This window comes from Dicentrarchus labrax, unplaced genomic scaffold, assembly GCF_905237075.1.
Source record: "Dicentrarchus labrax unplaced genomic scaffold, dlabrax2021, whole genome shotgun sequence".
Classification (NCBI taxonomy): domain Eukaryota; kingdom Metazoa; phylum Chordata; class Actinopteri; family Moronidae; genus Dicentrarchus; species Dicentrarchus labrax.
Window position 1 is genome coordinate 17,671,690 of NW_026136710.1, and position 27,953 is coordinate 17,699,642.

At 39.5% G+C, this 27,953-nt stretch overlaps 1 protein-coding gene across 3 annotated transcripts in view; it reads right to left on the reverse strand.

The window, feature by feature from the left end:
* Window positions 1–7,111: 7,111 nt before the first annotated feature.
* LOC127370757 (leucine-rich repeat transmembrane neuronal protein 4) overlaps window positions 7,112–27,953 on the reverse strand; it is a 100,001-nt gene continuing 79,159 nt past the window's right edge. The window contains exons 3-4 of one of the 3 annotated variants that reach the window (XM_051413113.1): window positions 12,438–12,774; window positions 7,112–10,962 (exon numbers count right to left, since the gene is read on the reverse strand). In XM_051413113.1, coding sequence (XP_051269073.1) covers window positions 12,451–12,774 — 324 coding nt within the window. In that variant the 3' untranslated portion in view covers window positions 7,112–10,962; window positions 12,438–12,450. Of the gene's footprint in view, window positions 12,775–27,953 lie in introns of all 3 variants that reach the window. The other 2 variants (XM_051413112.1, XR_007886274.1) reach the window with 2 other exon arrangements.

The window sequence follows — 27,953 nt, forward strand, 5'->3', positions numbered from 1 at the left end:
CCAACACGTTGAACTGCCATGTATAGACAAACAAAACACTGGCTCTAGATAGGGCCTTTTGTGCTTTTTGCGAGTTTCACAGCCACTGTCGTTCCTATTACACGCTTGCAAGGGGAAAATTGGGCGAAGGGCATTCAGTTGGTTGCAATCTGCAATCCCAGATTATACTAAATCCTACACACTGAACTTTTAAAGTAAATCAGTGGCAGGAAGAATCAATTTAGCTACCAAAGTTAAAAGGGCCTTACATTTTGCTCTGCAGAAGTTTGTTTGAGTAGTGGACATTTCTGATAAAAAAAATGTCACTGCAATGCTGGAATACATTAAAACTCCAAGCATACATTGCATTAATGTTAAAATTCTCCTGATTTTTTTCTGATATGAAATGATGACTTCCTTTACCCTTTTAATGCACAGGAGTCAGAGGGGTCATATATAAGAACTTTGTTAGCTATTTTGACTGTTATCAGTGAAGCAAAACATTGGCATGAATGATAAAACTTTATGTTGGAGTGAGTAAATGTAAAAAATTCTTTAGAAAAACCTAAAAAAAACCTTTTACAGTACACTACCAACGCATGTTCAGGAAAATAAACCCTTTCCCATCATGTCATACAGAGACACTAGGCAACATTGACCATTTGATTACAGTTCCTCATTTCACAGCATGCCCAAAATATTGAGCCAAATGGACATCCACCAGTTGTGACTCCATCATTTATATAATCTTTAGGGGGTAAGGCTGTTTTCTCATTTCTCAAGCACAGAGCACTGTTTTCCACATCAGTGAACCTCATTTCATTGCCTTTCTTGAAGCCAGGCTATCAAGCTCACTGCTGACCTTGAGATCATGAACTCTAGCTTGCACATCCTCTGCAAGCTTATTCATGTGCAAAATGTGTACAGTACCAACACCATCTTTGACAGAGCCTTTCAAGTTTTTGCATTCTCAACTGTCTTCTCTTTCATTATGTGACACTGCAGCATAGGGGGGAGGCTGCTGATTAAGTTTAAGCTCATTGCCCTCTCTTTAGGGGGCTGCATGGCGTTCCTGCTTTCCCCTCTATTACACTCTGCTGCTCCAGCTTTCTGTTGGAAATAAACATCTGTCTGGTAAAAGCTTTAAGATTTTGTCCAGGAAACCCTGGTGACCTTGAATGTGCACCTTTGAATCTGTCTGTGTCTGAGGTCCAGCAGCCAGGCTTTGCTCTGCTCTGTCACAGAGGGGATAGACTCTCCCTCTACTGAATCCTGTAACAGTGGGTTGTTGGGTGGAAAACCCCCACTTAAAACTTCCCTGCTGGCAACTAACATTCCACTGTTTCCCTCTACTCTGTGTGAAAAGAAAAACTAGAGTTTCAACAACAAAATCTAAAAGATGTTGTCTTAACACACTTTACTTACTGAAGTGACTGTAAATTACCCATTTGTGAAAACTACGATTAGGTTTTACTGTTTCATGTTGAAAAGAAGATTGCATATTAATTTATAATTTGTTACTATGTAATTTTACTCAGAGCTTTGTCATTTCAAAATAGGTTCCTATTGCTTAATTTTACTCAGAGCTTTGTCATTTCAAAATAGGTTCCTATTGCTCAGAATCTGAGAATAAAGTTTGTTAACAAAATTCAAAATAATAGTTTTGGAGCTGTTCATAACATTTTAAATATTGTTTTTTGTGCTGGGCCATTTTTGGTTTTTTGCACTCTCAGTAATCTTCAATTCTCCCTTCCTGGTTGTTGATGTTTTCTAGTTAATCTGTTGTGTACAGAGGAGTCAGAAAAAAAATAAATATATTTTTCAATTATTTACATAGCAATGGATTTCTTGAAACATCTAAATTAAAATACATCTATATTTGGAAACACGGAGAAAGGACTGTGTGAAAGCGCAGAACTAAAAGAGAGCATATAGAGCAAAATGTAAACTATTTTTTTAAATGCTGACTGCTCATTTCAGGTCAAGGGGAAGACATACACTGTGCAAAAGTCAAGTGCCAAAGGGAAAGGGAAAATGGCTCTCTTAGGGTTTCCATAGAGGGCACCAATTGTCTATGAAATTTACTTTAGGTGGCTCTAGACTGGGAAAGGATACAGCTGAAAGCAAGTGTAGGTTGTATAAGGACAAGACATTTTATATCCCCAAGGCACTCCATTACTTACAGTAGATGTAGGGATAGCAGTGCCATAGACATCTTTGCCTGGTTAAAAAAAGAAAGGGAGATAGAGTTACAGTTGCAAAAGACTGAGAAACAACCTCAGAGTGTCTTAAACCCATGAATTTTCCACTCCCTTCCAGTCGAGAATTTCAGCCCCACACCACCATCACACTGCTTTAAAGGTCACTGAGAATCAGGCGCTGCGTACTTACCAAGCCACCTGACCTGGCCAATCAACCACCAGCCACGGGCTTTTTCACACAGACTGAGATGAGGTGGGCTGTGTGCAATCAGCTGAAAGAGGCTGACCCCTCGGCCATGTCAGACCTTTTTTTTAACCTTTCAGATAAGGTGTGTGTTTGCAGAGGAAAAGCTGGTACCCTTCCAAAGCATAGCAATTTGGTGTATTTTGATATGATGCTGCTCAGAGCATTTCAGCATATCTTTTACAGTGTCTCGTAATGCCTTTGATATATATGCACACTTTGGTTATGTTTTTATTGTGCAAAAATGGATAAATGTTGACATTTCAGCTTATAATAATTAGTACTGAATTGTAAGTGAAATGTGTATTCTTATCTAACTTTTCCTTTTCATTAATGGCAGTATGTTCTAGAGCTATTACCAATGTCATTAGCATTCAAGGTAACCATGAAATGTGTCACCTAACTGATAGGTACCTACCTACAGGTTTAACCATTTGAAGGAGTAAGTACTGGATTCTTGACGTTTGTGTTGACGACATTCCAGAGGGTGTGTGATCAGTGGAGGAGAAAAGTAAAAGATAGCAAGACCTCATGTCCTGAAAACCGCTGTGAGCCGGACTGTGAGCGGCCCTGTCATGTTCCTCTACAACGGTGATGACATGATGTGTGCATGTGAAGTGACAGCAGGCTGAAGCAAACAGATCTCCCATCTCTGTGACACTGACGGTACTCCTTCGCTGAGGGTATTTGGTTCACTCAGAACAAGTCAGCTGCATTCGTCAAGTTTACTCCAAGTGTTTGTGTGACAGCGCAGTCCCCTGAAAGTTTATAGAATAAACACAAACTCTGAAATGTAGGTTATGTGGCCACATTCTTTGAATTTTCTTAACTTTTTTTTCTCCTAGCCTGTGCTTGTTCAGTATTTTGATGATCACACTTCTACATCATTGCAGCAAGGTGATTTTCAGTAAGTATGAAGTGGCATTTTTTGATGCTTATGGGAACTTCTTTCATTCATATTTTCATCTGTCATGTTTTGTTTCTGAGCAGTGTGCAAACTATACCGTGGCTTTCAGGGGAGCTCACTTTTTTTACTTGTGGGGGGGGGCAGCTAACATTCATAGCTGCAATCATGTAGACTTGCTGTATGTCAGCACATCTGATATATAATAATCACTTAATGAGATACATACATCAATACAATTTTTTATGCATGATTCATGATTAGACAGCCTAATAGAATGCATGCATTTTACAAAATTCATACATAAAGAGACCCCCCAAAATTTCACAAAACATGTTTTCAGGGGAGTTCATGTCTTATTAAGAGGAGTTGGCACCTCTGTAGTTTCTGGGTCAATTATGGATACATTTCTGAGACCACAATAATTCATTTTGTGTCTGATTGCAGCAACACAGCATTCTGAATTTGCTACAGCTATGATTTTTGTGTCTGGTTTTATGTCCGTAGCATGGCCTTATAGGTCCAGTGTGTAACATTTAAGAGGATCTATTGGCAGAAATGATATCATATTCATTGGTGTGTTTTCATTAGTGTATGATCACCTGAATATAGGAATCGTTATCATTACCTTAGAATGAGCTGTTTTTATCTACAGAATCTGCGGGTCACCTTTCATAGAGTCCGCCATGTCTACAGTAGCCCAGAACGGACAAACAAAACAGTGGCAGTAGATGGGGCCTTTTCTGTTTTTCGTTAGTTTAACAGCCACCATAGTTTCCTTCAGAGCCCATTCTCATTCCCAGGTTGTCAGAAATTCAGTCACAAGCATGTTCAGTTACTTTGCAATTTGCTACTTCACCACTAGATGCCACTAAATCCTACACACTGGCCCTCTAACAAGCTCACGAGTACTGTAGTTTTTAGAGCTATACCAAACTGTGAGTGTGGATGACCCAGGTATAATTTACTTACCTGTGGGTACAATCAACGCAAAAATTATTACATCTTTTTTATCTATTTTATTTTCAAAAATATAAAACAAAATCAGGACATCTGCTGAGGGGGTTTTGCTCCAGCTCTACAAAGGTCTTCTCTAACTAAATATTTTGTTTCTTGTTCTTATGTGTGGTTCTCACTGCACAGAACAGCATAGACACTACAGCTCAGAAAAGGTTTTGGTATGAAGACCATTGATGAGCCTGGAGAGTTCAGCATGCTGGCAGGTTTGAAAAACACCAGAATGTTGTGTGGAACTTCTCAGAAACCCCAGCTACAAGGGAGGACAATATCCTACCACATTGTGAAGGGACTGTCACAGTGTGATCACAGATCACAATGCGTCTCCCAGTGTGGTCTGTGTTTCTTGTTCCTATAGTGTTCTTTGTGGATCGTGTTGCTATTTTGAGGAAACCCAAGTCAGGCTAACCACAGGCTGTCAAAGCTTGCTGAGTGGGACTTGTTCCCTCTCTTTGGACTCTGATTGCAGTCCTGCAGATAGTGAAAGGTCCAGATTACACTCATTACTTTGAATTTGTTTAGATGTTTGGATGAGTGTTGAAATGTCTTTAACTTGTCTGTTACAGTCCAGCACAGCAGAATTTGCATTTCAAAAATGTTTGACATCTTATCTTACTATGGCTGAAAAGAGTCTTTCCCAACACAATTGTGGCACAATTTGCCAAGGAAATCCTTAGAGTGAGAAATTGAGAAGACAGCAGGGAAGCTCACAGACAAAATAAACAAGATCTGCCTCAACAATAAGACATTTAAAGAGTCTTTATGTAAAAAAAAAAAAACAGTTTGTAAATTCCTAAAAAGAGCGTAGGAACAACTGCAGGATAAACCAATGAGGCCAGTTTATTTTACCATCAGTGTTTTCAGGTTAAATCATCATCAACAAAAAAAGAAAGTTAGTATTGTATCTGTAGACAGTGCAGAGGGTAAGACATTTAATTAAGCATAATCAACTTGTTCCAGTGAATATTGCTTATTTCTTTGGAATTCTTTTATTTCTTCTTGCAATCTTCTGCTCAGTGATCTACTGTAATTGTAAAAATTCCCATCATTGACCCAGTCCTTAATTGGAAACTATTCTGTCTTCTCAGTGAATTACCTCATGCTATGAACCCAACATTCATTATGAAAGGTCATATTCGTGAAATATCAAATGCTATTGAATGATCAGTCATTGTCCATGTAATACTTGTGGTGAAGAACCACACAAAGTCAAATTTACAGCATGATTACATGTGGAGGATCTGCTAATTTTCAACAACAGCAGAGATGCAGTTGTGGATGGTTGCATCAGTCACTGTAAGCCACTGCATGTCCTAGCTGAAATGTGGGAACACTGGGATTCTGGGATTGATGAATGAGAATCTTGTTCCCATTCTCCAATTTGGTGTTGATACTTTCGTGTCTAAAAGTTGAAATTTGAAAATCATTTACTGGTTGCCAAGCTTCAAGAATTCTTGCCTGACAGGAGCCCATCTGAGGGGAAATGCCATTGAGAGGAGAGTAGAGATGCATGGGTGTTTAATGATAGCAAATATCTACTTTTTTGTTCATACCTTGACGGACAAGGAAACACCAAGCATCACAAGAAGGGGACACCAAGCCCAAATCCATCCTGTCATAATGAGTGGAAGGACAGGGGGGAGCTAGACGACCTCACAGTGGTTCAGGTAAGGCCTGCTTTTTTTTTTTCCTGCTGTCAACGGAAGGCCTTTAGCGTATGTTCAATTATTGATTCAATTACCACATGCTAAGTGCATACCCTAGACCTAACAGTGAAACATTTTGGCAGTACTACCTGTGACAGTACCCACTCGTTCAGCACTGTGATCACCCTTGCACGTTACATTTGAGTTTGAGTACAACGAATGGCAATAATTCTTCAAGGTCCAGTGTGTTGGATTTAGTGGCATCTAGTGGTGAAATTGCAGATTGCAACCAACTGAATACCACTTGCCTTTCAAGCATGTAGGAGAAACTACAGTGGCCGTTAAACTCACAAAAAACGACAAAGGCCCTATCTAAAGTCAGTGTTTGGTTTGTCTGTTCTATGCTATGGCAGAAACATGGCAGTCAGTGTGCCCCAATAGCTCACTTGTTAGAGCACAAACCCCATGTACTAAGGCTCAGTCCTTATTACAGCAGCCAGGATTCAATTCCAGCCAGGGGCCCTTTGCTGCATGTTGTCCCCTGTCCCTTGCCCCTTTTTCCTGTCCATCTTCAACTGTTACCATAACATGAAGGCATAAAAGGCCCATAATTGTTATTTTCAGGTGATTATACACTAATAAAAACATATTTTTATTATACATATATTTTATATTTGATTTCTGCCAATAGATCCTAAATGTTACAGATTGGATCATTAAAACGAAACAATTTTCACGAAATCTTTTCATTTTAACAAGGATGACAACTTTTAGGCCAGAGAAGCTCCAAAAACACTACCCATAATGCATTATTGTTCTGACAGAGCAGCCTGATAAGGTGTCTTTCAAAACATTTGCGTGTATAATTCAGGATTGCCATTAAAAGAGATGACCCTGTTGACATCATCAGTGGTTATTTCCTTAGAGTGCAGAAAAGAAAAAAATTAGAAAGATCCTTCATAAAGAGAAAGAGAACATTATACTGTCTACAATACAGCTGTGTTCACAGGCTGAGTTAAGTAGCTAGCTAACGTTGTAAAAAAATGTGGTAAAAATCTATACAATTCCTGTTCAATGCAAGTTACAATATAGTATATTAAGGTAAACAAGACATCACAACTCCCATCTTTAGATGTTTATTTCTGATATCATCATCAAAATTTTTACAAAACATTTTCTGACAATAATATACTCAAAGAAGAGCCATATTTTTGCGCTTGGACCAGGTCTCCACAAAAATGCTTTAGGTCTGAATACAGTAAAAAGAACAAAAATCCAAATAAAAAAAAGAAAAGAAAAATCAACAACAAACCAACTACCAAATAAAACAATGCAGCGCATATTTACACCCTACAGAAATCAATGCTCTCTGCAGGTAATGGATGAGAAGGAAACAGCGGGGATCCCCTGGTTGATATGGTAAGCGTTTAAGAGGCAGCAATTTGATTTGAGCCTGCAAGAAAACAAAAGACTAATTCTGATATTGCTTTCTATCAGTTTCTCTTTGCTTTCTCTCTCACTGCATACTCAAGTCAACTGCAGAATGCAGGCCATTTAAATAAAAACCTTCCTTTCTTCAGTGCTCACATTAAGTCCAATTAGGGGCGTAAACGGGCTTTGTCAGACAAACGAAAAAGTGTGTTTCCCTGACAGAGGTTAATGATCATGCCTTCCCTTTCGGTGTCCCCTCTGACATGAGCAATGGCAGAAAAACAGAGTCAGGACAATGCCGGTCAGAGGTTAAAGACTTCATGCTAATGTGAAACAGCATGGAACAATAACAATCAATGGGGACCGGGCTGGCCTGAACATCAGTAATGGTGACGTTGGTTCAGAGGAGGTAGAGGAGTAGGTGCTGCTATAGATACACACACACAGGCCATCTGGGTACATGCAGGGTAGCTAACTCACTCGCTTCCAGTTTGTCTTTATGCCTTTTAACATGACAAAGTTATTAATTCTAACCACTTTGCTGTCTGCACACACAGTAATGACACACTAACAAAAATAGAAACTCAAATTGGGTATCTGGAAGTGGCAGATGGGGGGGCATTAGCTTGTTTTTTTTCTGCTTAGGCCCCCTATCCGTGTGTATACGTGCTGACTCTCTGGAGTCATGACTGTGTGCTGTGTGGGTATGCCCCTGCGCTGCCTGCGGGTAAGACACAGATGTATGACAGAGGAAGAAAAGCTGCAACTCCACGTCTGGCTTAGGATTCATTTTTCAAATCTATTTATCAGGTAATGGATTAGAACCTACTGAACCGTCGCAGATGGCCTTGGGTGAACTGGAATGGATGGCAGCGTCAAAAGCTGGAGTACTTTATTATCATTTATCAAGGCATGTGCGTTGCCTGGGTTTGTAGATTTTCTTTTCGTTTGTGTATATGCATTTATGCATATATGCATTTATGCATGATTGTTGCTGCAGTTAAACAATGATTCTTTTTAAAAAAAGGATTCTAAGTGGAAATTATGTTTTAACTTGAAAATAAAGTGTTTAAAACATGTGAGGTGTTTATCTTTGCATGTGAGCATGCATAATACATACCTACAGCTTAGAAGATGCAAGTTGATTTGAGTATGAGTTTTGTGTGTATGTAATACTACTACAGAATACTGGTGTGTGACTTGCATGTGTTACAGTGGCAATAAAGCTGACTGGGACATTCAGAAACATCACAAAGCTTTCATTGCAACAGAATAAAATTTCCTTGCACTTACCCATTTGTCCCTCTATATCCTCCCTATTGTACAGCATCTCTTGCTCCCCCTCCTGTCTCCCCTGCTCCCCCCCACTCCCTTCTGAGATTTGCGTTCAGCTTTTCCTCTGTACATTAACACTGAAATATGAAAGTTTTCACTGCAATTCTTCAGACCTTTATTCACCCCACCTGGAGCAAAATAAAAAAGAGAAAAAAAAAAGAAAGAAAGAGAAATGTTCCCAGTGGGGACTGTCTTGAGCCCAACCTCAAAGAGTGAAGGGGGGTGGGGAGCTCGGGGTGTACAAAACCATAAACAAACAAAGCAGAAGAGAAAATAAAGCCTGTTGGCATTGCGGGGCTAGCGCAGACGGTCCTGGAGTTCAGCTCAAACATGCATCATTAGCATGCAGCGCCTGTGCTTCCAGCTCTCTGATGGCAAAATAAAATGGACAAAAGACTAAATAATTACTGGCAGCAGGATTCGAACATTCCGCTGAACATATCCGATTTTATCAGGGAGGTAGTCATGATTAATCAATCGCTTATTAGTAGTTGATTTAATTGTGAACATACAAAGATTTTATTAGCATTTTCTAATTACACATGAAGGGCAAAGTAGCTTTGATCATTGTGTTTAGACTGAATTGAACCATTATCACTGTTCTGAAAACTGAAGTAATTACCACATATGGGGTACTGGGCTTGAGCAAGAGACTATTAAAGGGAAAGTCTGTCCCTGGGGTGTGCCCAACACAAGGCTCTTCCAGCCTCTATAATGCCAGGGAATTCTACCTTAGGCGAGACAGGGGCAGGAATGGGTCAGCAAACAAGTTGCTTTAAAAACAGTGAAGTTGTCCATGACAAGTGCTGCTGGTTCTAGGGCACTCCAGACAGGAAATTTCTCCCATACTGTTTGTCTCTTGTTCAGCGCTCCTCCCTAACTGGGCATACTTTCCCAAAATATCAGCATGCGGACAGAAATAGAACATCATTAAACAGGTTCACCCGAGTCACCAAGAGGCAGACATGAAATTCAGGCCAAGGAGTTAGCAGGGGTGATATAGAGCAAGGCAAGACAATACATGGATAGAATTGAGAGAGCTCCCATTATAAAGACATTGGCACAGCTGCTATTACAAAGTAAACTCCACCAGCACTATTAAGCAACCGTACTGAGCGAATCAACTGCTTTTTATGCATTGTCCTGTACACGAAGGGGACTTAACCCTTCTTAGTCATGAAACCATGAAGACTTTTGGGTCACTTGTTGTTTTGGGGCTGGTTTTTGGTAAAACTTTTAACAAAATAATGGCACATCAAAAACAATATCCTTCACAAGTTAAACTCTTGGTATAAAGAATAGCACACTTCTTCTCCCCGAGTAGACCTTCAAATGGCAGATAGTGTTGACATTCTTAAACAAGAGGAGTGGATTGGGAAGTAACTAACAACATGTCATGCTGCCATCTCCTGCAAGATGAAACATGTCTGGTCAGAACAGAAAACATGGATCTCATGGTTTGACACTTGAAGTACATCACAATAACAGGGCTCCCAGTCTTCCCTTCTTTGTGTGATTCAGTAAAATGATTGGATTTGAGAAATAACTTCAGTAACATAATTTGTGTTTAATGGTGGAATAGTGACGGGAGCAGATAGAAAAATATTTATCATTGAAACAACAGGAGCGTTACAGTAGGAACCTCTTCACCGAGTCATCTTGGTAACAGATTCCCACTGGAAAGTGAGTAAGGCTCCTCTTCTGTTCACAAGCAGTTTGTGTTTCAGAAGAAGTTCATAGTTCATACTTTTTTTTCATCTTTGAAGATTCACTATTTACACGATAAATAAGTTCTATTCGATTTTGTCCTTTGATTAGTCTTATAGAATTTTCTTGACATCATCTTTGAACACCTCAAAAACTGTCTCTTATGCTCCAAGCCAAAACAAAAAAATGACAAAACAAAACAAAAAAATAATTCCTTATTTATTCTCTTATCTTGATGATACACCCACTTTCGTGGGATATTTTGGCCCCTTGCAGTTTCATCTGTAAATCAGTCAGTTGGGTTGTGGGAGGACCAAGCACAATTCCACAATTCCCAAGAGTATGACCACTGACATGTAGAAAACAACCCCGGTGCACTGCTTGGATTAAGCCGGAGATGATATTGAAAGGCTATCTCAGCCGTATCTGAAGTCCTCATCAGCTCCATAAGTCATTGAGTAGCAGTGGCCAAAGGGTTACCGAGTGCAGACACGCTTTCTGGAAAAAAAAAAAGATGTCAGGCAATATTCCCAGTACAGCCCATGGGTTCATATGCAGGTCAAAGAGAAGTCAACGTGCTGCTTCAACATGCCCCACTAGGCACTGTTGTTCGTGTGCTGGAGGGGAGAGGGGAGCACATGGCCAGAGGTTTGCCAATCCAGCAAGATCGCGCTCTCGAAATTGTCCAGTGTGATGAAAGTCAAACATTGACTCATCAATGTTTTAAATGACTGTTCGGGGCAGTGAGAGTGGTTCAACCTTCAGTAAAGTGGACCTTTTTTAAGAATATGTACAAGACTTTGCATTAAAATGTACTAATTTTACCACATAAATTCCCCATGATTACCTCTTTAAAGCATAGTGAATCATTCAGCTGGGATATAATCATATACAAACACCTGCCTTTCTGCTGTGAAAAGGGCCCCTGTATGATAAAGAAATTTATGGAACATACCATAATATCTCCTCTAAAGTGATTCTGTGGTTGTCGTAGTTCATAGCATAACCAAGATCATGGATAACACCTGAAGTGATGTTGGGAGGACAAGGTAAAATACTTTATGATAAATATCTTCAAACTTTCAGTTTCATTACCTCACTTCTCGTAGGCCCTATGTATCGCATGATCACTAATCTGTAAAGAAAAACCCAGTACATCTGAAACCACCAGGGGATTTGGTTGTAATTGTGAATGTAAAGTCGGCAGAGAGGCTAGTTTAGTTGACCAACTGGCATTTTAAGAATACCCTCAGCTAAAGCAGCTTATGTGCATTAAAAGAACAAAACTATAACTCTTTGGTTTGACATGCACATTAATAGAATTCAGCATGAGAACCCACATCTAAAGAGACAAAAGAAAGTAAAACAAAAGAAAGATAAATTCTATTTAATTACCTGTCTTGAAATTACTCATCTTTATGAAATAATGATATGGATTTGCTTTTGTTAACTACAGACCAGATATTTTAATAATAATCACAGTAAGAAGCCGCTTGCTCTTCACATGATGTCCAGCTTGATCTCTTTTATGTTATAGCTCTGACCTTTTGTGATCAAGAACCCGTGTTTATTGCACTTTCCCTTTCACTCCTGACTTAATGCAAGTGGACTGCTGTTACGTGGTGAACAGGTAACCCATGACGTTGTTATGGGATATGGCAAAGACCAGATTTGGAAACAAGATAGTACTTTTTGTCATATACTCAATTACTGCCCATGATTCAGTAGCAAGGAGTTTTCTATGAGGTGGTTTGAAAAAGAAATCAAAATGCAATCAGAGTCTCCCTCTCTACTGTATATTGGTGAAACTGTGAGGTTCTGATGCCAAATCCCTCCAGGCAGAATTAGAAAATGTTGTCCTCTAGTTCACACACTCATGTTCTGAAAACAAGGCCCCACTGAATAACCAGCTCGCCTGCCCCTTAATTTTAAAGTTACGGTGAATCAGAGGCCCTAGCCCCACGTCTAATCACCAGGCTCGGCTCCCTAGCGTCCAAATTTGAGTGTGCCGGTGCGCTCGGCAGGAGGAAAAGGACCGCTGCTGGGGCCTTCGGTTGGTGGTCTGAGAGATGGTGGAGGAGAGCGAGGCCCTGGCACAGGGGCACCTATGCTGGCAGCTGAGGGCACGGCAGGCAGCGCCACTGTCTGTATAGTGCCCCTATCACACGGCCCCAGGTCCTCCAGGCCCTCCAGGCCCTGTGGGGGTCCCTCATAGCCCATGTTGAGCCGCAGGGGCTGATGGGCCTGGCAGTAGTCTACGATAGGCTGTTCATAGCGGTAGAAGGTCAGCGCACCCAACTGGTGGGGGACCTGTTTAGACGGACAGAGAGAATAGAGGTAAAGACAGAAGGAGAATGTGATGTAGAGGATACATTTGGGGTAGATGACACAAGGGGAGGGTTGTAGAAGAGTAAATAAAATACAGAAAAGAGAAGAGGGAAGAAAAGGAGACAGAGAAAAAACATTAGCTATACAAACTCTCAGCACTGTGACCTTCAGATATACCAAGAACAGATTATTGTTTGAGATTGTTTAAAAAGATATACTTATGTCCTCGCACACTGTAAAAAGTTGCTGTTTCCTTCCATAAGAGGATGCTGATCAATAATATACAGTAAACAATGTCGTCTTGCAGTGAGCACAGCTCAGAAAATTGGGGGTTGATGACCGAAATGATTGACCACTAAAATTAAGTCAAACTACAGAATGGTTATTGCTTGTGTTGTAAAGGGCATTTTCTGGCTGGTTTTTTTTGTATTTTTGACTTGATATTCACCTAATTTTTGACATTTAAAGGATACTATCACACTAGTCACAAAAAATGGTTTTCTGATTTTCACTCCAATTCAGTGAATCTGAAAGAAATATTATTTGTGGTTCTCAAAGCATTGGCAATTTGTTCTTGAAAAGCTAAGCTGCAAAATGTCTTACCAGAAACAATGTACTATGATGATATAGAAATACAAAAGAAAGTAGTTTCTATTTGGATTGTGTCTTTGGTATGAGTGTAGTTCCGGTTACTGGACCGACCTTTCAAAACAATAATTTATTACTGGATTAAAATAATAATAATAATAATAATAAAAGTGTGCCTCCAAGCCTACAGCACAGTTAGTTTGGCAGCCCACTGCTAGCCCTCTGTAATCATCCTCACATGGTGACCACCTGAGCCTCCAGCTACCCCAACCCATTTGCTGCAAAGACCCTCCAAAATGTGTGCTGTGAAGCATCTGCGACAACTGCTTTTTACAGATGTGTGAAGCATTTAATGTAGTCAAGAGTACGCTTCCTGCCCACAACTTGTACTGTAAAGCTCGCTGTGACTGTCAGAAAAATAAAAAGAGTCCATTTCCATGTTTAGAAAGGCGTGCAAGTATGAATGACACACAAACCACGCTGAATATTACAAAACCACAGATGCTTTTGTGATCAACCTTTGGTACCACAGCTGGAGCAAATAGGCCTCTCTCCAGTGCCATGTCACTTGCATCACGGCCAGGAGCACTCGTCACATCTGGCTATGTGTGGGGTCTGGTGCTCCCTCCCCCAAACCTTAAAATGATGCCAAATAAACAGATGAGGCTCTAGTGACACTCTGTCTCCCTAACTTTAAATCACACACTTATTCGCCTTAGAAAGGAGGCCAATTAAGAGATTTCTAACAGGCCTTGAAAACAGCAGGGTAAGATGGCAGCTGACCTGGATTAAACACCGCAGCCTGGCAGTGTCAGATCATCAGATCAGTACACACAGGCGACAAGAAACACACAACAACAGCAGGAGCTGCAGATATGACACTAACACGGAAGACATGAATAATACAACCCATGACTCTTAAGGAGATGTTGGAAGCAGAGCAAGTGTCATGACTGCACTTTCAAGCACTTCCTTGACATTTTATTTTTAATCTTAACCAGTGATGGTTAAATTAAGATATGTTAAATTAAGCACTTGACAAAATACAATAGAGATCCACTTCTTTAAAAAAATCTGTTCATCCAATTTTCCATAGGACAAATAGTCCCTGAGAATTTTTTTTGATGCAGTAATCTCAAAACCTTGAAACCACATAAAACAAAAATAGCTGCATGATTTGATACCACAGGTGAGAAATTTTCTTAATTTGATGAACTGACCCTTCAAATGTAAGTGAAAGGGAAGTGAAGCAGGTGCAAACAGGAAGCAGATTATACTCTAATAGTGCTTCCAAATAAACTCCAAATTATGTCCCAGAGTAGCAAAGCAGGACAAGACAACAAAGTGGATTTAGAAATAAGACAGTCTTGGGTACAAGCAACCCAAAAGAACGTGTCCCCAGTATCCTTTTTACATTTATTAAACGCATAATTTAAGTTATGCTGATTGGAGAAATCATTTTTGAAGGAAAATAAGAGAATTTAGGACAGGATTTTTTTTTTAAAAGGACCAACTGTGTCAATGAAATGCAGATATATGCTGGTTGGGTAGGCAGAATAGTGTGTGTTTGTGTGTGTGTGTGTGTGTGTGTGTGTGGGTAAGCACAGATTTCAAAGTCAAATGGATACAGTCTGGGCTAATGCAGCTTGGCAGTTCAGGAATTATCCTGAACCACGGGGCTAAGTTAAAGCACTCTGAAAGCATTAACACCTGGTCTGTTTTAGATTAAAAAAAATAGTGTTATTTGTAGCTTTTGGCTATACCGTAACATGCTTTCATGATGCAGTGCAACATTAAGCAATTGTATAGCTGTAGTCATGTATTCATATAAAGTAGCTGCTGAGATCATGTTTATCTGGACTAGTGTTAATATAGGTAGCAGGACTTGAATTTTCAAAAAAATCAGTCCTCCAAACCAGCCTTTCCTTCAGCTACATTTATGCACCTTCAGAACCAACACCTCCCTTCTTTCCATACCTCCGTCCTCTTCAAATGGACTCCATTAAGCGAGGCTGACTCATTACATTATAGGCACTCAGTGGATTACTCCCCTCATTCCCCTTTCAGTTTAAACCCTTCACCAACCCTGATGCTGCTGCCCCCCAGCCCCCAGACACACACACACACACACACACACACACACACACACACACACACACACACACACACACACACACACACACCATCTCTGCCACTGCCACCTCATCTCCCGTCACACACCCCAGTCCACCTCAGCTCTGCTCACAGCTCCCTGTCCAGGTCCAGTGAAATTAATTAACCGATATTAAGTCCTAAACGTTTCAGTGGATTCTGTCAAATTGTCAGGGCATAAATCTAGCCTTGTGCATGTGCGTGAGTGTGTGTCTCTTATTTGTGCATGGTTGCCTGTCTGTGAGTGCATTTGGTAAAAAGAAGAGAAAACGCTACAGATACAGCGAGATATTTTTATACGAGTTTGACATTTTGCCTATGATTTTAAAAATTCAGTACAGCTCCAAAAATACCATGCAATGTTGAAAGACACGTACACATCAGACAGTCTGACATGGCTTGTTGGACAAAATCATTGAGCCAAAAGTGCTCTTTACGTCAGTTTCCGTGAACAAAAGGTGCTATTGATATTCACCGGCCATCCATGTAGTTGCAAGGTACAGCTAGCTCATTAGGAATGCCATCAGCCTCTCTTTGTGCCTCTCAGCATTAGGGCGTTATTAATTCCTCACACTGAATAGTCTGCTGACAGTGGAGACAGCCAAACATGTATATGGATAACATCTGGTCAGTCTAACAAAAATACAAAATAGACACTTCAATTTATTTTCCAAATGTTCTAAAAAAATACGTGGTTTGGGTGGGAATGAATGATGTTAAGTTGAGGCTTATACACTGTGAAAACATCACATGGCCAATTCTTATTTCAGTCTGTGATCTCTCCATCACTAATCGCTTAAAATCTCTCCCCCAGACTCTTTTGACCCGTCTACCCACCAATGAAATCCTCCTTCTGCCTGCTAGTTTAGAGTCTAACATATAATCATAATAATAATAATATAAATGCACATCTAAATTGTAATATTTCACATTTTTATCAATCAATCAGCATTTCAGTTCTGGTATTTCAACATTTAAACTGGAAAAAAGACATGCTGGCTGTAGTGGTTTCTGCATACATTTTGAGAGGTAGTGTCTCATGCATCATATCATTCTGATTTCACCATCTTTACACTACATGACTATACATTTGAACTGATTTGAATATTTCGGTGATCAGCATTCAGGCGGGCATTTGTTTGGACACATATTCTTTTCTTTCTATTTTTCTATTTTTGTTCTCAGCCCCTATGAGTGCAACCTAAGATTTTCAAGCGTGAACTTCCTGGCAGCTTCAAGGTCTAGTCTGAAGACGTTCCCTCTATTCAGACATAAAGATACAAAGAGGCAGGCTGTCTCACTCATCTCAAATCTGTAGCTTTCGGGCTTCTTTAGCATTGAGCACATCATTTACATATTCAGCTCTGAATGGGCACCCAATGACGTTGCCACTATGTGGAATAAGTAGGTCTAACATAGCATTTACTGGTGCTTGACAAATTGATTTATTTCCCCCTGGTTGTCATGATTTTAGGGAATACTTGCTTTAAACAGTGTTATTACTTTGCAGTATACAACACTACTAACGGTCCCCTATTTGTGTTGGACACGGGAAGAGCTGCGCTTACCACAAGGTAGAGCATAAAAAATGGGAAATGGGTAGCATAGTCATGTCACTATACGCCAAGTAGCAAGAAAGCCCCGGGACATTTGAAAGGCAAAACAAGGATCTCAGCCTTTATGAATTATGTATGTCAATTTAAAACAGAAGAAGGCACTGCCAATCATCCTCCTTCTGAGAGGAAGACATGTAAGATCCTGACGATGAAGAAGAGTTTGGGTGCATGAAACCTTTTTCATTCTTTTCGTCCATCGCTGGTTACTGGTCATGCCATGGGAAGCTTTCATCACAAGGGTGCATTGAAAGGTCACCAACAAACAAGGTCAGAGATGAAATTGATTGAACTCACAATCTGAGCTTGGTGCAATGCTCAACGTAGCGCTACCCCGAGGTTTGACATTGGAACAATGGCTTGTACACAAAATGATTCTGTTGCTGATCATGTGTTGGTGCAGGCACATACTATATTGTATATTATTTTTATTATAATTGTATGGGCTACTGCAGCTTCTACCTGTCAGAATACATTTGCATGAAGGAAACAACTCTCTTAACTCTCCATGCTGCAACGCTGGATGGGTTTTTGTTTCTTTGGATCTCTGCCACAGGTACCTGCATGTGCTTCAACTGACAATGACTGGCACCCTGCCTCTTCCTGGATCTTTATCTCTGTATGCATGAACACTAGGGTGACCAAGGACATTAAGCCAATCGGGCCAGTGTCAGCTTTTAAATACATTCTTAAACTGGCTTTTATCTGAGGGACCTTTTATTTAGTTGTCATTTTTGCATGTTTGAATATCATTTGTGTTTCATTTTGTTGTAAGGGAAAGTTTAAAAGGTGCTGTTCAAATAAAGTTGTTATTGTCACAGAATATATTGTGAACATATTTTTCTGTTTAGTGACACCTCTGTGTGTACCGTCGTGCACAAACACTTAGTCTGCCTAATAACTACAGATTGTAAAAACCGGATCAGAGAAAAACAAAACATTTCCTTCCTCCATCTGTGGACACTTAGTTTCTATGCTACTTCCTCAGAACAGTTCTAATTTGTTAGAGGAGTCCCTTAAAAAGCCCCAAATCCCATAAATTAATTTTTACAATATTCCAGTGCCCCTCAGAAGTTGTGTTTCTTTTTGCATTCACGCTTTTATGAGCAGCTGAGGAGGCAGTAACTGTGCCACAGGCAGACAATGCTAATGCCTCCCTAGGCTTTAGGAGCATTATGGTTCAAAAGTATGCCGCTCTCCCAGCCAAACATTTTGATCCTCTCAAGTCACTGTATTGTGGCACATGGAAGCATAACCAAGTGAAGAGGAGGTGCAAAGGACCTCCACTAAATTGTTGTTTAAGCTGTTCCTTTTCATTAATGTTCCCTTTTTATGTCTGTAAACCTGTGAATTATGTTGGGAATTGTTGGTTATTGTATCATTTTGAGTGGGACGTTCTTTTTTGGCTCCCTCGGTGGATATCACACAGTATTCCCAGAAATATAACAGATACTTTCTTTTTTCATACATTATTAAATAATGTTTTCGGCATGTACGTGTTTGTCTATATTGCGTTATTAACTAAAAAAAATATTTGTTTGCTCTCTATTCATATTTTGGAATATATTGAAATGAACCATGATCGAGCTTCTGGAAATAACAGTTTAATTACCCTTTTCTTTGTCTAGTTCTTATCCCTCTAGTCCTCTTTGTAGAAGTCTAGAGATATATTACTATAATTCATTTTGGTCCATCTATATTTAAAGCAGGCTGTGATGCATATTTGATGTAAAGGTCCAGTGTTTATACTGTTGAAACTCTTTCAGTATAACCATGTCCCACAGTTCTGTGATGTTGTACAAAGTACTTACTGCCACTGTGAATAAATCTCTGCTTCTAGAGAGCTCTGTCTTTTGTGTTTTTCATACTTTTGCCACCCACGACAGCATAGTCTCCTTTGCTATTATTACCCTGTCTTCAGTTGTACTTGCATATTGCTCAATGAAAGAGCAAGTTAGTAACCACAATTGCTGGTACATTTCCAAGGAAATAACTGTAAATTGAATGTGTGATCAGAAAGTACAGGTTGTTGATGGCAATTTGACTAATGAATGGTCACAGCTATCATGTTTTACTATCCTAAAGTCATCTAATATAGTCTAGTTGACACAACTTGTTATAGGAGTAGTAACAGTAGTAGAGATAGAAGTAGTACTAGTATGTAATGTTGGTGGTGGTAATAGCAGTAACAGTAGTTGTGGTGGTAGTGGTAGTAGTAGGGATGGATAAGGAGGTAGTAGTAGTAAAGAAAGTGAATCAGTTTGCAAACAGGACACAATTAAGAATATAGCAAATGTGTCCATAGAACACACAAACTCAACTGAGAACATTTACACATATTAAATTAAAACATTAGAATGAGAACTACTGCTTACAAAACACCATGTTGCTAATAGCACATATGCAAGGTGTGTAAATATGTACATAAAGTACATGTATTGACACATTATTAGGGGGGCATGTATGTACAGACATCACATTTGTTATGTTTTGAACCATGTAAACGTGTGAAATAATAAACCTACAAATTAACTCTAAAACCCTCCATTAATTGAAACAGCTATACCATAATCATGCACTCTGCAAACTGTGTGTGTTACTGTGCATCCCCATGTGGGCAAGTGTTGTCTTTCAAATGTATGCTGCTCTAGCATGCGGAGGTAGTCAGCACAGATGTTGCTAGGCGGGCATCAATGACACGGAGCCCACCAGTCAGGTTTTCAGCAGAGCAGTGTGCATGGACGTGTCTGAGAGGGTGTGAAGCTAAACACCATCAGTTTGTTTTCAGACAGCACGTCCCGAGAGGAAGACTTCCCAGCTGCATGGGTAAGTGTGTGTAATAGACTTATGTGTGTATAGTAGTAGTACACATCTGCCTATGTGTTAACATCTGTGGTAATTAACATAATCGAAGGCTGCATGAAAGGATGTCGGTGCTGGGAAATCAGCATTTCCTCACAACCACACCCTCTTTTCAGTCAAAGCGAAAAATACTTTAAAGTATCTCCATGGTTCTGCGGAACACTCCCTGCTCACTAAATAACGCACAGTTTCAAGTCATCAAATCAAAACGCCCTTACGACATGATCAAATCCTTCCTGAAACTATACCCTGCCATCATATTCCATTTTGCCTGGAAATATGTCACATTACGGAAACTTAAGACGCTCTAACTGCTGTTTTACTGTGTCTTTAAGACCAACTTCCATTGACTGGGATTAAAGAGGCCTCCCAGGACTGTACTAGTCGTAGAGTCATAAAGGGTCAGTTAACTTCAGAGGCAGAATGTACAACCTTGACATTCCCTCGTAGTGCTGTGTGTGAAAATGAGCCCACATGTCCACATTTTAAACTAATTGATTCTCTAAACAAGCCGTTAGCCTCCTACTAATTCCTTAATGACTGGAGGTCCCTTTATGTGCAGTGACTCTTGATTACAGGTCTCTGGCACAACACACTCACATGCACAGAGATAGATACAGGCTAACAAATGCATACAGAATTCCGCTCAGAGAGTTGGTTTAAAGGGGAGAAAAGTGAGAGAAAAAACTGGGGAAAGACAGTGAAGGAGAGAACAGGATCGAGGCCCCCTTCACGCACCAATGAGTGCCCACCGTCGGCTCATCACGGCCTCCTCCCACTCTATGGTACGTACAGTAAAGGAGCTTCTGCAGACCACAGCAAATGGGCCGTGAAATGTTACTCAATGCTCAACACGTTCCTCAGACCGGTTTGCTTTCACACACACATCGAGCACAACACGCAATTACCACAACTAATGAAGGCGGGGGCTGAGAATCTGTGGAACAATGGAAATGAGACAAAAAGCTTACAGTGTACAGTATGTGCTCACTGTTGTTATGGTTTGTTTCAGTGCCTCACTCCTGTCAGTGCAGATTAGGACTGGGAATAATGATTATCTTTACTGTTAATTATTTTTTCAATAATTTCTTTACTTTACAAAATGGCCATCACTATTTCTGACAGCCTAAGGTGACGCTTTCAAATGTTCTTTTCAGACCAAGCCACATATATTGATTTCATAATAATAGTGATGGTGACTAATTGATTATCATAACTGTAGATTAACTCTCTGTCGACCAACTAATCAACTAAATGAGTATTCGTCTAATCGTTTTAACCAAGGGCAAAATTTCTGTGTAGGGTGGGAGACTTTTACAGCCCCGGGTTTTCCCTCTCAGGCTACATATGGACTGCCCTGGGTGTTAATACCTGCAGACACCACTTAGGGATAAAACCTCCTGCTCTTTTCTGCATGAGTGAACAAAAATAATCAAATCTATTTTTATTTAGTTAATATTCTCTTAAAAAGATCAGATGAATGGCAGTAAAGAACAATGCTCTTTGTATTAGAGATGGAACCGAACCTACGCCCTTGGTTTTAGCAAAAGCACAGCTTGAGCTTGATAATCAGAAGAGATTAAACATTATAATGACTATAAGAGTATTCATTTTTTTTTAAATTTACAGTAAGTCTTTAATTCAATCTAAAAACCATCACTAACATTCCATCTGGGTGGTGTAATACTGAACCCTATAGCAGGGACCTTGTGCAGCTAAAACCCTATATGTCCTTTTATCTTTATGTTATCTATATACTTGCAAATGATCAAAGTCAGGGCACGCTGATGTTATTTCATGGCTTAACAAACAAATTTAAATTGCCTCCAGCTCCACTTATACAGTAAATCACCTGCACCCATTGCTGAGTGCCCAAATGCATATTAAGAAAACAGAATGACGGGTGGTGTCAAAGGAGAACAATTTGTAGTTTAATTTCTGCTGTCCCATATTGAATTCAAAGTTCCCAAATCTCTTGGCTGCCGATGTTTTGCATTATGTGCTGCTTCCAGTCGCGGCGGCACTGGCAGTGTGTCTGAGTAATGAGCATGACCCAACACAAACGCTGTGTGGCCAACTTGGCTCTACACTGGGAGCGTCAGTCGCACTTTAATCAGGGATATTGGGGAGGAGTGTGCCTGGGAAGGCAGGCCGAGGCTTTTAAAGACCTGACTAATAAGACATGTCAAAGGGAGTTGGGCAGCAGCCAGAACTGATATGCAGACCTTCTCCCTATCTGCTTCCCATCCTGACTCACCATGCACTGCCTAAACAGCATTCGGACACAGATGGCCTTTTAACAAAGCTAGATATTCACTGATGCAAACAAACAACGCAAAGCATCTCAAAGCAGCATGTGGCCATCATAGTTAATCATTCTCTCCCTCATTCTCTTGGCTCTCCTCAGATTTTTTACCCTTGTCTGACTGTTTTAAATGTTGAGATAAGGTCAGGAACATGTCCAACCCCTAACTTTTTTGAAATAGTTCACCACAGTTTTAGTTCTTCAAATCAACACATTCTGTTTCCTAATGAAATGTGTGAAAAGCCAGTTTGTTTTAATTATTGCTTGGCAAAATGCTACTTCTCACTCGCCCCTGGGTCTCTGTTTGATTGCTTTACTGAGAAGGACAGACACTGCACGTATACTTCTGACTGTTCTGTCATATAATAGTTATACTAAAGAGAAAGGGTATTAAAGAAAAAGCATGGCTATTCAGTGGGTTAATGCGTAATTATACAGTACTTGTAAGATGATTGACAGACTTCTGATTAGACCAGATCAGATGCTTTAGCTTATAATAGTCATTTATTTGTAATGATAACTTACATGTGGCTGCTACAGACGTTATGGAGAGAGTTTATGCCTGCAGGAAAAAAAATAAAAAATGAAAAAGGGAAGCTTATCTTACACTGACAGTCTACGGGGTAGTATTAATAATTCCTGGCTGGTACGACAATGTATTTTCACCTTTTTGAGTATAATATTTAGAGCTGGCACTCTAAACACACACACATACATACACACACACACACACACACACACACACACACACACATATACACACACACACACACTTAAAATGCAACACAACTAATAAACGTTTACATTTGGTGTGTTTTTACCAATTTCTTCTACTTGACCATGTGCACATGCATGTGCAATCTTTTGAGGCAGAATCACAGCCACTAATTTAAATTAAAGCGATAACAACAACTTATTTGGCAGTAATTATGATAGATTGTGGAGTGTTGAATTAATGAGGAGGCGTATGTTTTCATCTGAAAAGGTAATTAGCCATAGGGCTTAAGTAATCGCGGGAAAATCCAGGTTGTTACAGGCAGTCCCTGAGGGGACAGTTTTGCATACACTGGCAGAGAAAATCCCTCAAGAGAGAACCTATTCACTCAGAAACCTTGACCAGACAGTTCCTTTTTGGCTAGAACACCTCTAGTCTGAATTTCAACAAGCAGCCAATGGAACTAAACTCCACGACGCTAAGAAATTTAGTCATCTGGAATTCAGAATTCATGGCAAATAACCTCTTTGATCACCTTACCATTGTTTGACAAGAAGAGTAATCTGGAGTCTGTTTCAATCATCTTCATCTACTTTGATACAAGAAATGTAATTCCCTACCTAAGAATATAAATTAATCTGTGTCTCTCCATGTGATTTTTTTTTATCTCTATAGGATTTATCTGTTGTTTTTTCTTTCAATTTACTGCATCACAGCATCACCTAAGTAATGTTATTAGAATAGAATCACATAGTCTTTATTGTATCCCATCAATCATTTACCAGCACACTTTACATCTTGTCATACTCTTCAGTTTTGATCTCCAACTTGACCCACTGTCTTACTTTGTAGTGCCGTTATTTTATAGTTTGTGCCTGTATTGTAATTTTCTAAGTCTAGTGCCTTGCAACGTTTCTAGCTCTAGGTTCCATATTGTAAGTACATGTCTCTACACTATAATTCTACCACTGCTACTTCTGCCCACTCTCTACATGTGAGACCTGCTGCATATTTTTCAGTCCTGGAACAGGTTTCCTTTATGCAAATACTTTCCTTATCTGAATTGAGGTCTAAGGATAAATGTTGTCAGATGCCCCTTGGAGACATTCACTTACATATCATGCATCATAAAGAGATTTTATACAGGTTCTTTACCGTTAGGCCAGCTTTAATTTTGCTGCCATATTAGTCTGCAAGTTAGACAGTTTCACAAAAATAAGGAGTGACTTTTTGATTTCCTGTTGAAAGTATACAGCAATGAGAACACTGTCAGTCATTTTTATTTTCACCCAAAGAAAGTATCCTGAGGCTGACTGATGAGTTAGCAGAAGTACAGAGCCTTGCCATATTAAGAAGCCACATCACTTCAGTTCTGCTACAAGTCTGTACATGCTAATGGAGATTTTATTGCATTGTTACTCTCTTCACTGAATTTTCACAGCAAAATGTCCTCATAATTGTTCAGTTCTTCCAGAAGGCAAACATTTTCTGCTCGAGTGAACAGAGGAGAGCAGTATGACATTTTTTTTTAGATCGATAAAAGAATTCAAGGGATGAATTTAGACGTCTGTCTAAAGTCTTAATATTCATAGTAAAAGTTGATGTCTGGACTTATAGGCCTGTTGTATTATGAAATCTTATAGGCTACTATTAATTCAGGAAATCCAAGCTTTTGGCTAAGAAGTCATGCTGATGGTTAAATATTGTGTTATGTTAGTTTACCATATCGTCTGCTCATAATGCACGCCAAAAACACAGCAAAACATGTTGCTGTAAACAGAGACAAGCAAACACTGAATGACAGGACTGATGGCACCATAGTAAACCTTGTGAGATGCCTGTTTAGCAAATGGTAATTAAAACCGCCTGAATCCTCAAATCCCTGATAAATATTTCATCAGGTGGCTCTTGGTGATTGCTATTGTAATGGAGCAACAATATTCAAATTGCCTTTAGTGAAATTATTGCAGCACCCCTATCCCCCCCAAGATCCGCCTACCCACTCTCCCTCTCACACAAACACACCGAAACACAACACACAGATGTCACTGTACACAAACAGAAACCTGCATACACATACAATTTTGAAGGACTAAGGTTGAAAGTGATTCACTTTTAAAACCTTAAAAAATCCATACATAATTAATTCCTTGCATCTTACCCAGTCCATGATGGGACAAGCCCTTACTTCTCCATGACTACATAATATTCATGGAATAATGTAAAATGAATGGATTAATGGCTGTCACACCGATTTACAAGATGAACAAAGTGTCAATGGACATCAAACAACTCTGTTCTTCTGTTGTCAGTGAATGAAAGATGTACTATCTAACTCAATTTGAGTGATTGTCCTCTTAGACCTGCATCACTTTTTAATATTACGGTTACACTCTCTGTTCCAAAACCATAAAATGACTCTTGTACCACCTGAGGAGCTTTGGGCAGGGGCACTGCAGAATTCCAGAGCACTTCTGTTAACAGATGAGGTTACACAACCAGAATGGGGTGGTCCAGGGAGGATCCAAACCTGACAGAATTTTTTAACAGCAAAATACCCCAGTCTGGTGCACTCTGACCAGCAGTCTGTCCAAGCCTACAGCGATATGTTTCCATGCACCGCCAGGCTCCCTGTCACTGTCTCTCGATTCCCTCCTATGCTTCAGAGTTGTTCTCTTTCCCCATCTTATTTTTCTCTTTCCCTGATCTATACCTGCCTCTGTCATCTTGTCCTTTCTGGTTAGTTCAGGTTTTACAAATGACACGCAGTAGTATCTATGAATATATGCAAAGCTTTGCAGGCTATGTATGTGGTCAGTAGATCCTCATTTGCATGAAAACCAATCAAAATGAGTTGTTTTTGTTGCCTCTGTATGCTTTGATTTTCTTTTATGAAATGGAAAACTTTATCCTTACCTCATTATAGAAATCAAAAGGCTTCACATGTCATTTCCACGTGCCACCTTTTTACTGTAATACATTAATTTATTAATTATCTTATTAAACATAATGTACAAAGAGCTGCTAATTACATTTTAGATGGTTATTTTGTTCTCACAATCATTTTTCATGTACAAGTTTCAGGTAAAAGTGTTACATAAAGAGTTATAGCAGCTTATTGGAGGTGAACCCCCCCCCCAAGGACAAATACATTTTCTCACACTTATAAGTTACACAAAGTTTCAAGTTGACAATATTGTAGAAGTTTCGCTAAATCGTTGTCATGATTTAATTTTGTCGTCTCAAAGAAATGTCGGGACAAACCTGACAAGCCTGTCCTCCAGTGAGTAGCTGACTAATGAGCTGGCAGACCGCAGACAACAGACATGTTGTTAAGAAACGTCAGCTATAATAGTGACTCAAGTAAACACACTTTGCTAGATTGTCACGTCTTTAAAAAATATCTTTTGTGCTGTAAAACAATAAATAGTTGAGCTGTAGCTTGTAGGCATTTTACCACAATGCTCCAAGCCAAGTCAAGTGTCAGCCTAAACGAGCACTCCAGGGTCCATCTGGCCGATAGTGGCAGTCAGCGTGCCAGTGCACAACTGACTGATTTTTGCTGTCTTTGCAAATTTGACAATCAATTGCTCATTCAGCCCAATAGAACAGAAATTCAGCCTTTTGTCTTTTACATTCCTGAAATAGATTCATATACCATGTATTCATACATTGAGTCACATCTTCTCTGGGACATTTTCAGGCTTTACATTTCCTCTTCTGACTTAGACCTGTAACATTTTCCTTTAGTTTTCAAAATTACATTTCAATTATTGGCAGAACCCTCAACTAAACACACAAACAAACCAAGCATACACAGGTAAGCTTGATTTGAATCCTGGTGTGTACTTTAACATAATTTAAAGCTGACAGATGTAAAATAACTGGCCTGCTCTGCCCTGACTACTAAATCAAACATCCCCCACAATCTCGTGCAGTGCAGATCTGTGGGAACAGCACTCATAATGGACCATGGATGGTGATAGGTGACAGAAATTTGGAACTAAGTAATAAAGACCCAAGGGATCCCTCTTGTCCTTGGTGGAGTCAGTTATCTTTCTGCAATGGCATCACAGACAAATTTGTATGTTTATGGATGTTAGAGAAATACAGAAATTCATTAATACAGCCAGAACTGTCTTAGGGCGTGATCACACTGTACTGGAATACTAATACCTAGCTTACTCTATTGAGACTTTTAATAGGGTGTATTTGGATGTCCTTTTCAGAACAGTTTGTTATCTCTCACAGTGAAAAAAGAAAACATCTTCCAGTGTTTTTCCTTCTTGTGTTGTTGCAGCAGTATGAGATGATTTGAGGGTAATTTGGTTTTAGCTTCATGCCCGTTCTTGTTGCTGTCCTAGTTTCAATTCTAGAACAAGTTAACACAATAACACTCTTTGTCTGGGTAATTACACAACAGATTGTGTCTGTATGGGTATGAAATATGACTAAAATGTTGGATTCTTAACATCATTGTTAGTGCTATTATTTATTTTTTTCAAGTTGTTGTTATTTATGTACAGGCTCATTGTCACTATAATTCTCAGCTAAGCAGGCCATAATGCTTTCTCAGGATAAGTTAGGCTACACAGAAACTCATATATAAGTGGTGATATGCATAATTGGTGGACTGTTTACATGAAAAAATAAACAAACAAAAAGAAAATATTTGTTGATTCATAATAACTGTGAAATGTATGTGCTCTAGCCAACAGGTGCTATCTAAATCTGGAAGCAATTGTTGAGGTTACTGACTAAAGGTAGGGGGCATGTGATTGGCTGTAAGTTGAAAGGATGGTGACAACACCATCATGCAATAAAATTATGTATGTATTTCACACAATTTATTTATATGATCATTTCTTTCATAATGCGTCTTGATTGATCTAATATTACACACTTTGGGGTTCCATATTTCAGAAAT